Source organism: Halichoeres trimaculatus, unplaced genomic scaffold (assembly GCF_033239565.1).
Source record: "Halichoeres trimaculatus isolate MK-OKI-2021-1 unplaced genomic scaffold, fHalTri1.1 fHalTri1_scaffold_2, whole genome shotgun sequence".
Classification (NCBI taxonomy): Eukaryota; Metazoa; Chordata; class Actinopteri; order Labriformes; family Labridae; genus Halichoeres; species Halichoeres trimaculatus.
In genome coordinates, this window is record NW_027437180.1 from 7,339,330 (window position 1) to 7,351,095 (window position 11,766).

General features: G+C 39.9%; 1 protein-coding gene across 1 annotated transcript; it reads right to left on the bottom strand.

The window, feature by feature from the left end:
• Positions 1-2,786: 2,786 nt before the first annotated feature.
• On the bottom strand, positions 2,787-11,127 carry LOC141784972 (NXPE family member 3-like). The gene is made up of 7 exons (XM_074662997.1): positions 10,893-11,127; positions 10,686-10,810; positions 8,445-8,879; positions 7,483-7,778; positions 5,906-5,976; positions 3,416-3,622; positions 2,787-3,334 (listed from the first exon to the last, which is right to left on the bottom strand). Exons 1-7 carry the CDS (start codon positions 11,125-11,127, stop codon positions 2,787-2,789), a joined length of 1,917 nt encoding a protein of 638 aa, XP_074519098.1.
• Between the last annotated feature and the right edge of the window lie 639 nt (positions 11,128-11,766).

Consider the following 11,766-nt stretch of genomic DNA (forward strand, 5'->3'; position numbering starts at 1 on the left):
CACATCTTACAATTAAACAATAGCCGTAACCTCTGATACTGAGTATATCTGGTTCTCTCATTTCATTTAATTCAAAGAAAAGAGGGAGAGAAAAGACAAAGAAAAAAGAGACAAAATAAATGTATGTCACTCAGGATTTACCCGTGATTTCCCATATTTCTCTGTTTTAGTCTTTATTTTTAACATGATCTAAAAAGATGGAGTACATTATTGTAAGGAGCAGTGGCGTTGTTAGGCCTAATTTGAGGGGCTGAAGCCCCCCCAAAAGTATCATCAAGCAGCCCTAAATGATTTGAGGTGATTTCAACATACTACTGGCACCCGCAGTGGTTTTCGCGTGAGATGTGAAATCGCGAAGAAGTCGAGTCTTTTGTATAGCTTTTTCAAATGAACGGTGAGAACTGATTGACAGTCGTGAATGAGCTGTTCGCTCTGAAACGTGCAGCCAATTTGTATTCAGTAATGGCCTGCAAACAAAGGGCTGACACAGAGCAGCGAATCGGTTATTTTTGTTCACTGAAAAGCGCTGTTCAAAAGAGTCGACTCGTTTGAGAACGTCCCATCTCTCGCGAAAACCATCCCGGTAGTAGGACAACTAAAGTTACGAAATAAAGCCTCTGTTAAGTAGTGGAAGGAGATAACACTTTGATAGTAGAAGCTAGCTTAACTAATGAGGTAAAAACGACTCACAAAGGGCACTCAAGACCGTTTGGAGGGCTGAAGAGTTTATCTGATGAGGCAGAGACAGGCTAAACTTTCATATTGACTCACAGCGTTTGAGCTAAGCTAGGAGCGGTGGGCAGGCTTTATCCGTCTCTTCTTCCTTGTTACTGGACGGACAGTCAAAAGGATGGAGTCTGTCTTCTTGTCATGGACTCAGGAGTAAAGCAGGACACAAGAAGTCTTTATTTAAGCCATCAATATAGAATGGATATCAGGAAGTTTTCCAAAAAGTAAGTATTTATCACTGATGGTAGTTAACATTTGACTCCAGCCCCCTGCTAACAGTAGTTTATGATTATTATTATCATTATATTATTGTGATGAATATAACAATAATAATACAGTAACAATAATCACTCCACCATCCCTATTGATCTGTAGGAGTCAGGGCAGAGGAGCACAGGGAATGAGAGGGGAGAGACCTCCACTGGAAAGGTGAGTCTAAAGATAGAGTCATTTGTCTGTAGGACACTGAAAATAAATAAAATAAATTTGAATATGTAATATGGTAAAAATGAGATAGCCTAACTCGGTGGGTAATAAAAACAGCTAAAGCAGAGCAGGTCATAAAATTAGAAGTGATAGATCTGGTCTAAAAAGGAGAAATAATACAGGTTAAGATTATTTAAATAAATAAAATAATAACAATAAATTATACTAAATACAATCAGCTAAAAGCCAGACTAAAAAGGTAGGTCTTGAGTTTACTTTTAAAAATATGAACAGTACTCGAGCTTTCCAGGGAGTGCATGGCAAACCCCCAAAACAACAGAGCCAAACACCAATCTGAACTGTATGCCACAACAAATGGTGGAGGACTCATATGCAGGTGGGCATCCTGAAGGCAAGATTCAAAATGAGTGATATGAAACCTGTTACAGCCAGCATATTTTAACCCCCCAAAAAACCCTATGATGCAGCATGCATCCTAATTGGGTCATACTACAGTTAACTGATATGATGCTAGAATTACGTGTTACAGCCAGCATTCTGGAGGCCCCTGCAAAATCCTGTGATGCAGCATGCATCCTACGAGGGTTAGGCTACAATTACCTGATGTAAGACTAGAATTTTGTGTTACAGCAAACATGCTGTAGACCTCTGTAAGATGCCAAGGTAAATGTAGCCTAAAAAGGTCATACTACCATAATCTGATATGTAAATAGTCAAAGTTATGCAGGAACTATGTGCAAGCCCAGGAATAAATTACAGTGACAGCTATACATAGCTTTCAGAATCCTGGGCATGGACCATCCTTTGACACATGGCTGTTTTACTTGCCAGCCGAGAATTACTGCGAATACTGCAGCTTGCTTCAGGCCTTTTTTATTCCGCGACTGAGAATCACTTGTGCATTCATCTCCAGAGTTGAGCTCCAGATGAAACATTGCAGCTGAAGAGATGGCAAGGAAGCAGTACAGCCACCACAAAAAAGAACATTTTCATACTTAAGTACGCGAGACAGCAGCAGCTGGGTAGAAAAAAGGTAGCAGGAATAAGATAGAGTGAACACGTGATCTAAATACGCCGCCTTGTTGTTCAACACATACTGTGATTGGTTGAAAGGGGTTAGAGATTGAACATCAGCCTGTCAGCATATGACTTCCGTGTCCTGCATTGACTTACGCTAACTCCATTTTCTGTGAAGTCTGTCAAAGAAAACAATTGTTAAAATTTACTTGGCCAACTCACAATTTTTGTCCCAAATACCAATAATTCATACATTCAAGTCCATACCACTGGAAATGCAGTTTTATCCCAATAGATCCAAAAGTTTTCAGAATGAGGTTCTCATCTTACATTTCAAGTTCGAGGCAGTTTTGGCCTTCTGTGTTTGAGTTAGGCAGCAACAATTTCTCTTTGACCAATAGAATCAGGATATTACATTACCCTCTGTAAAAGTTAATCCTACAAAAAATCAATGCCCTTAACTTGAGATCCAGAGGAAGCGACTAGAAATGAATCGACACCTTTTCCACCAACCACACCTCAGTTTTTACTTTCAGGAGCTTAATATCTCTTTCATTTTTTAAACCAAAATTCTCCATATTCCTGAACTAGTGTCACTTTTTGGGGCACATGTAGGACAAGAGAACATTTATCATATTCTCAATGATGGGAGGTTGTGGGTGGAGGCTGTGTGGCAGGTGGTGGGCCAGAACCATCTCCCAGGCATCAACCAGTTGAACATTGACTCCTCTGAAAATGGCTCTGAGCACTTTGTCACGCTGACTCGAGAACCAGTCACTGTTTGTCATGGTCTCGTACAGTGTGAGAGCTTTGAGGTTTCCAGTCCTGATGACCACCAGTGTCTCTGGAGCCCTAGCCAACAGACGAAGCACCGCTCTGCGGATGTTCTGGAGCCGTCTGATGTAGAGCTCAATTGGGAAAGTGCTGAAGTGAGACCAGATGCCAATCACTACAACAGTGTTGGGGCCACCCCTCAAAAGATCTAGTTCATTTGCAATGTAACGCATCTGGCTGATAGGTAAGGTCCCAAAGCGAAGAGGAGGGCCATGACAGCGAAATGTTACCAGGAAGTTGTTTGCAGAGTCTGACATCATTAAAGGTCCTGCTTGCTTTGAACTCCCCAGGTCAAACTGCTTAGCACCTGAAAATTTGACAGAGGGAACAGATGAAGGTGTGACTCAAAACAAATCAAACTGCTTCCTGAAATCTCTACAATAGTTACCTGGTAGTGAAGCGTCAAGGTACTCAAACCACTGCCTGATGGTGGAGTCTCCATACATGTGGACCATTTTGCCTTTCAGACACTGACTGATGGTGGAGGAGTCGTTGAATTGTCGAACTCTGGTGCCATCTAGAGCTCGCCACAAACCCTGGTAGTAATACCCAGAGACGTCAGACTTTCCTCTGTTTCCATTGAACCTGGTTTTCCCTTCAGAAAAGTAAGGATGGGGTTATTTAATGAGTCACTAACACTGTTCAAAAAAAAAGGTGCACACGTAATCATCACAATTTTACTCCAAGTCAGCCACACTGAGATTTCAACCTGTCCAGTGAGGAAGCAAAAGTGATTGTGAATTAATGTCACCTGCTGTTGTGCAAATTGAACAGACAACAGGTGGAAATGAGAGGCAATTGGCAAAGCACCCCCTAAAAGGAATGGGTCTGCAGGTGATGGCCACAGACCATTCCCCTGTCCTCATCTTTTCTGGCTGATTTTTGGTCACTTTTGCCTTTTGCCTTTGCCACTGGAGGAAGCACGCAGAAGTGTCTGCAGCCCACAGAAGTTGTTCAGGTAGAGCATCTTATCCAGAATGGCATGTCAATGGCACATCAATGCTGTGGCAAGGTTTGCTGTGTCTCCCAGCACAGTGTCAGGAGCATGGAGGAGATACCAGGAGACAGGCCTGTACACCAGGAGACATAAAGGGGGCTGTAGGAGGACAACAACACAGCAGCAGGACTGCTGTCTGTGCAAAGAGGAACAGAGGGAGCACTGCCTGGGGCCAACAAAATGACCTCCAGCAGCCCACTAATGTGCATGTTTTGCGCCCTGTATTTCTCACAGATAAGAGTAGATTCACACTGAGCACATGTGATAGATGTGACAGAAACCATGAACATTTTACTGCCTTCAACATCCTCCAGCATGACCAGTTTGGCAGTGCATCAGTGATTTCCTTGGAGGGCTGCACAGACCTCCATGTGCTACCCAGAGGTACCCTGACTGCCATTGGGTACTGGGATGAGCTCCTCAGACTCGTTTCTACATTTATTTTGAGTATGGTTCTGGGTCCAGACCTCCATGGGATAATAATGTTGATTTTTATTGATCATCCTCTCTGAAGATTGAAATTTTGTTAAGATAAAAATTCATATTTTAGGTGAGTTGGAAGTAAAATAAGTCTTCCTCACCTCCACTGCAGTAGATGGCGCCAAAGACCTACGTTGCTGTATGTTGCCCATAAGCTGTATAATAAATGTATCCTCAAAGTAAATTCAAAATATTTGATTCCTAAACTTGATGATGTTTAAAATCATTTTAAGATCAATTTTACAGTGTAGTTGACTGATGAAATAATAATAATAATCATGTTTTGTGCAATATTGATTTATTTTTGTGAACAGCATTGGTTGCACCGAGTGACATTTGTCATTTTCACCAACTGACCACGTCTTTCAACCTATATTTTTTTGCAACATTAGTTTAATTTCACAGTGGTTTAAGTGACAAACTTGACAAACTTTATGTTTTCAAGTTAAGGGTATGTATGAAACACTGCATCTGAATTTCGTTATTTCAAACACAATAAAATAGAAAAGTTGTTTTCAATCAAATAGTTACCCGGGTAGAATATATCACAATATTGTGATGTTGTAACATTATCATATCTTGACCCAAGTAACATGATGTGTTTTGTATCCTGAGGTTCTTGCCAATATTCACCCCTATCCATAATGTATTTTAAAACATTTCAATGGGAATATTTCATTCATCAAGATCCAGGATGTGTTTTTTAAGTGTGTCCTTTGGTTTTTTTTAGGAGTTAATTATTAACAGAGGCCATAATAACACTAAACAAGGATTCCGGGGTTGAGGACAAATAAAAACACAGACCAGGAAAGCACTCATTAAATTTCTTTTAAAGGTTGGGTTCTAAATTTACTCTGCTGGTAGTACACTACTTTAACTGAACTGCTGATCAAAGCAGAAATCCAAAGCCCAAAGGTTCATTTGTAACTTAACTCTCTATTATTGGGTAAAGTTGCATGATGTAAAAACTTGCAATAGAAAATACAACAAAAACAACTTGAATAGCATGACAAATCTTTTTGCAAGGTTTTTTCTCAAATATCAACATAGATTTTCACTTTTAATGACCATGACAGTCCCCCTGAATTGCCTATAGGAAGACATATTTGCAAATCTGGGGATGCCATGAGCCCACCTGATACAACCAACGAATGATTAAATTAGTTGTATCAGGCAGGCTTGACCTAGAACACTCTAAAGAGGGTTTTGTTGATGTTTGCATGTTAGAAATACAGCAAAGTTAAGAGAATTGTCTAGAAAGTGAAGAGATCATTGCTTTGAACAAACAAAACATGCATGTAAAATGACATCAAAAGTACAGTGCGAATTTCATTTTTGGGTGTTTGCGCACATTCTGTTCTGAGTTCTGATCATAAATGATCATTGCAGTTGTAGTTTTACCTTTTCTTGGCGGCAACACAGTGACACTGTCAGATCCTGAGGCTTTGATGTAGACTTTCATGTTGACTTTCCTGAAAACAAATGGAAATGATTAACTATCCGTTGCGAACATACCAGGGGATAAAACTTTTATTATCTTGAATTACTCTGCCTCTATGTGTTGCTGACACACCAGACAAAAATAAATGTATCAAACACATGAGTATCATGTCCAAATGTGATACTAAATTGATGTTGTTACAGTATACTAAATTATAACACTATTACTTGATTACTTATATTGTTAAACACATGTTTCAATGGGGCAACAGTTTATCCTTAAAAAGGCAACAATCATTGCAACCATGAGTGAGGAGGGAACAGCATTTATGGGCTACCTTGTGTTGTAAAAGTATTATTATGATAGTGTCTGTCTCTTGACATTTCATCCAATGGAATTTTTAAAGAGACAGAGATAAAATATCCCATTAACAATTCAGTCTTTTTGGGGGGTTGATTATTACGCATGTGTTTGTTAACACTCAGAGATTGTGTTGAACTTTGAACACTTTCAAAAGTGTTAATTTGCCACCTTTCAGTGGTTCCCATATTAACACCAAAGCAAGTGTTAACTTTAACTCTAAGGAAGTTTAATTTGCCATTTTAAATTTGCAGCGTAGCAGGAAAAGTTTCCAAAGAAACACTGGTGAGAGTAGTTTTCTAATAAACACTTTTTGTTAAATACATTTAACACTGGTGAAGAGTAAAGCAATGGAGAGTAAATTTCATTTAACAATGAAAGTATTCAGTGTCCAATGCTAGACACTTAGGTGTTAATTCTCTCATACTGTTTTAAGTTATTAACACTTGTCAGTGTAATGTGGTCTCAGACAGTGTTGAATATTAACTTTTTCTAGAGTTAAAATCACTCAACACTTGCTCAAGTGTTATTTTAACTCCCTTTAGACAAGGACCATATATACACTGGCTCAGTGTTAACATTATCTCTGACAGTGTTGAATTGACACTGCTGAGTTTACTGTGTATGGAAAAAGAAGAACTCAATGAGTATGGCATACTTAGGTGATCTGATAAATTTCTACTTCATGCTTGGGGTCAGACATAGAGAGATCTACAGTTATTTAACACTGTGGATGATAAAATGATAATTTTGTGTACACTAAGACGGATCTAGAAAACACATGGGGCTCTACGAGGGAACAATCAGTCCAGCCATCTGGATGTTGCTTCATTTATTGACAAGTTAGAGGGGCATAGAATACTCCATGGATGGTGTCACATTATAACATGCTATTGTTTTTATTTTCTCTGGCTTTGCATCAAAACAATTTTAGTGGACTGTGCTCTGAGAAAAAGTAAACACAAAACTGTGTATAAATTCTCCAAAAGTGAAGCCACGACATTTGAGACCTCTTCTATCTGGCAGTAGTGCCGACACTAAAGCACATCCTTTTAGAAGCAGGGATCAAATGAAATATTGACTCAAATAAATTGGAAACCAATCTGCCTTAGGGGTTGAAGAATTTTTGGAATTGGATTGGTTTTGAGATAAAACGTAGATCACGGTGCACTCTTACCCTTGGAAGAGCTTCTTCTCTCCATCTCTAAGGTTTTGGGTGTATTTCCCTTTAGAAGAGGTTCTCCTGGTATCACAGCTCAGATTCTTTGGCTTGTAGCAGAAACAAGGCTCACCAGTGCGGAGGTCTGTGAAGTTGCACTGTAACCTGCTGTTTTGGCGTAGGCAAACATTACAAAAGGTAGATTCAGAGCGTGAGCCTGATTGGAAGAGGGCCTTGAAGGGAATCCTGTCAGGTTGCTCTTTGTTCAGCCTTTGCAGAACTGTGACAGCCTCACTTGGGTGAACAAATATCACCTGATAGAAAAAAAACAGGGTTCTAGTCAGTGCACTCATGTCAGTCAATTAGATTACCAATATTTACATTTATATGGTCTGTAGGTGTAGTCTCCATCTGTTTATTTCCTGTGTGTCTCTATCAAAGGAGAACTTTGATGTAGCAGGATGATGTCTCATCCTTGGTTTAATACAGTAGTTTATCTGCTTTCTTAGAGTCACTGTCAGCCAGTGACCTCACAGGGGGCACTCTATAAAAGGGAGTAGTGGCATCCTCCCCTCCCTCTTGTTTTGGCCTTTCCCCTTCACTTCTGGGTTGCCTCAGCCCTCTCCTCTAGTTGTTTGAAACATGGACATAGTCACTACAACATCTCCCGTGAGCAGACTTAAAATCTCCGACAACAGCAAGAGTGTCAGCAGATGTGCATCAGTTTTAAGTGTACCCGGGAAACACTTTCGTTGTGTTTTAATGTATTTGCAGCACGTTTTTCTCATGAGTTGAATTGTGGTCTTTGCAGTACATTTTCTAAATGCTGCACACTTGTTGTCAAATGATGAAGATGTTTTCTTAATTTACTTATGCTTTGTCTTTTTGCATGTGTTTTTATAAGTTGCAGCGCTGTGAGCTCTCAGGCCCACCATATCCATGGGAATAGAAACTCTAGTGCAGAGAGCTTTTGACTGTACCTCAACCTGTGCGTCTCCTTCCCAGAGTAAAGGGAATACAGCAGAGTAGGAGCCATTGAGGTGATCCACCACTCGTCCAGCCACACCTGCACCCAGTGACTTGCTGTGCAACCGTGAAACTAAGAAATCTCCTCCAGTCTTCTTGGCTTGACCCTGAAAGTCGTGTAGTTTTATCAGAACCTCCAGATGATCTCCAACATGCCACTCTCCTCCTCCCCTCCGCGGGAGAATGCTGAAGGTGCTGTGTGCAGGATCACTGGTCTGCTCAAACGAAGGAGGAGCTGGTAGAAGTGGAGCTTCAGGCCAAGCTATAGAATCTAATATACGTTGTTCCTCCAGAGCGTCTGCAGGTGACAGCGGTTTGAAGGTGCAGAAGTCCTGGAGCGTGGGGGGATCAGTGATAACTCTCTGGATGCTGAAGAAGTTGTCTTTGTGCTTTGATCAGCAGAGAGTTGGAAAGAAGATGGTAACAGATACATCAAACAACTGTACAAAGAACACATCAAATTTAGCATTTGGCTTTTTCCCTCATCTAGAGGACCTAAGATATGAAAAAGCAAGATTTTTAAGACTTTGAAGTAAACTAAAAAGATAAGTGTTCATTTTAAACACATCTTGATACTCAGGACCTTGTGACAGGGGTCATGTCCTACCTTATAAAAAAAAAGTTTTTTTTATATATTTACAAATTATGGGCTGGGACACATTGAAAATCACAGTTAAAAATGGTGTTTTATGACTTGACAAATACTAATTAATCAGTCCATGGTCAACCTCAAGGGTCCAGTTCAGTTAAGTACTTATACACTCAACAAAAATATAAACGTAACACTTTTGTTTTTGCTCCCATTTTTCATGAGATGGATTTAAAGATCTAAAATTCATTCCAGATACTCAATATTACCATTTCTTTCAAAAATTGTTCACAAATCTGTCTTAATGTTTGATAGTGAGCACTTCTGCTTTGCTGAGATAATCCATCCCATCTCACAGGTGTGCCACATCAAGATGCTAATCAGACACCATGATTAGTGCACAGGTGTGCCTTAGACTGTCCACAATTGTATGTCCTAACTGTTCTTTGATTTAAATTAACCTTTTTCGGTTGTTCTTTTTCACCTTGTGTTAAAACTCTCGTGCTCAGTCTTCTGTTCCTGACTGCTGTCAAAGCACTTTGTGAACTAATGTTTTTTAAAGGTGCTATATAAATAAAGATGATTATTATTTATTATTAAGTTCGCACCTCCAGAAGGTTCCTGTTGAGCAGTATCAACATGACGACAAATGTAGATAGGCAGAGAAGGATGCTGCTGACTTTCAGACAGTACACAAAAACCATCTGTTTCATACTGAAATACAGAATAAAAAGAAATCATTAAATGAGGCTAAATTGTCGATGTCATTGCTTTTAACCCTTTAATGGTTAAGCATGTATAGAGATTTAAAAAAAATGCTATTGCCATTTTCTAATGTATCTAGGCTATAAGAAACAGGCTTCCATGGTTTTTTTTCCCCTAAATATGATCTTTATTTTCAATTTTACACTGAATCTCCAGGAATACATTATCCATTTGGGGGTTTAAATCTGAAAATTTTCAGTTTTTAAAATACAACATTCTTAACGGTTTAAAACATTAAGAACACAATTATTTAGCTTCCCTTTAGATCTAGCACACAACTTTTTGAAAAAAAAAAAAAATATATATATATATATATATATATATATATATATATATATATATATATATATATATATATATGATCGAGTTTTCCCATTTTATACCCCTGCCCAGACAATGTATCCCCCAAGACAACACCTGATTTTCAAAGCTGTGTAGATGTAAACCATTATCTCTTAAAAAAAATCATCCTCAAGGAACAATACTTGATTAAAGCAAGTCCTGCCAAAATATCACTTGCATGAAAAATATCAGGATTCGCCTCATGGTCACTGTTTCTTCCATGTAGGCTGCCATTTTGACATATGAGTCCTGCATCACCCTGAAGGGGTTTATTTCTCTATAGTGACCGGCTTGCTCTACATTATCCCGCTTATTACATGGCCACTCACTAAAGAAATCAAAAGTTTGACATCAAATGCTTATCTAAATATGATTTTATTGATTTACAAAAGTTTTCATTGCATCCGCTTGAAAAAATAGTCCGTTCCTTTCTACGATTGAAACAGTAACGGAAAGCAACGGTAACTCTGAGGCAAAGATTAGCTTATTTGTAATTCACATTAAACTGAACGTTTCCATTGATGGTGACGTGGGACAAGGTGAATGGGACGTCCTTGGGAATGTTGATGCTGACGTCTCTGTCCTCATTCATGTCCATATTTCCTCCCTGCTGTGGCCCTGCAGCTGACATACCCATAGAAATAGTTTTTCACCGTTACTGCTCTCAATATTATCTCATCACTAACGCTTTAAGAGAGGCACTCACCCGATCTGCTGCTGCTGCCAGAATTAGAGGACAGGATCTTGCCCCACTTTTCCCGATCTGTACTGGTCGGAGCCCAGTAGCTTCTCAGACTGCTCTCACATCTGTGCCCTGTCACAGACATGATCTCCCTACTTGCCAGACCTGCCTGAGAGAGGAGGTGGACAGCTGTGCTCCTCAAGCTGTGATTTGTGTATCTCTTAGAAAGCCCGGCTGCCAGGCTGATTTGGGGTAACATTTTCCCAAGGTAATTGTGCCCCATGGGTTCACGAGAGTACCACACGGCTTGCCTTTTCAGTAGCTGTTGATCCTTTCTTAGTGGATGAAGGTAAAACGCTTTAGCGTCGGGAGGGCATAGGGATAGATATTTCTTGAAACTGGCAATAAGGCAGTTTGGATTGTCAGGCTCAGCAAAGATGCATCCTCTGTAATTTTCTTTGCATGGATCTTTGGCATCTTTGTGGTTTTTTGTCTCAGCGTTGTGGGTGAGAGAAATATACTCGTTACCATTCTCATCCTCTTTCACAATGAAAGAGTCTCTTGTCAGGTCTCGATTGCCTTCTCTCCCCCGTCTTGCGAGATGCAGCTGTACATCAAACCACACTTTTCGGGCCAGTCTGACCACTGTGTGTGGGGACAACGCCTCTGAGCACCTGAGGAGCCGCAAATCTGTTGCTGAGATGGTAGGGTGATGCTGGCTGCATCTTTCCCGTTTTTACAGAGGGTTTTAATGACTGATTTAAATACCCCATTGCTGGACTCGAAAGTAGCACAGTTCATAATATCAACTTTTGAGAAATTTCAAGGTATCCCAGCCCAAATTGCAATGTAACTGGCAACTGAGTAGGTCTTTCCACTGGAGTTTTGAACAGATGCA

Coding starts and splice junctions, on each gene's coding strand:
- LOC141784972 (XM_074662997.1), bottom strand. CDS start 11,127: ATGTTACCCCAAATCAGCCTGGCAGCCGGGCTTTCTAAGAGATACACA. Junction 5,977..7,482: donor GAGAAGAAGCTCTTCCAAGG/GTAAGAGTGCAC, acceptor ATTTGTTTTCAG/GAAAGTCAACATGAAAGTCT. Junction 3,335..3,415: donor CCTTGACGCTTCACTACCAG/GTAACTATTGTA, acceptor TCAAATTTTCAG/GTGCTAAGCAGTTTGACCTG.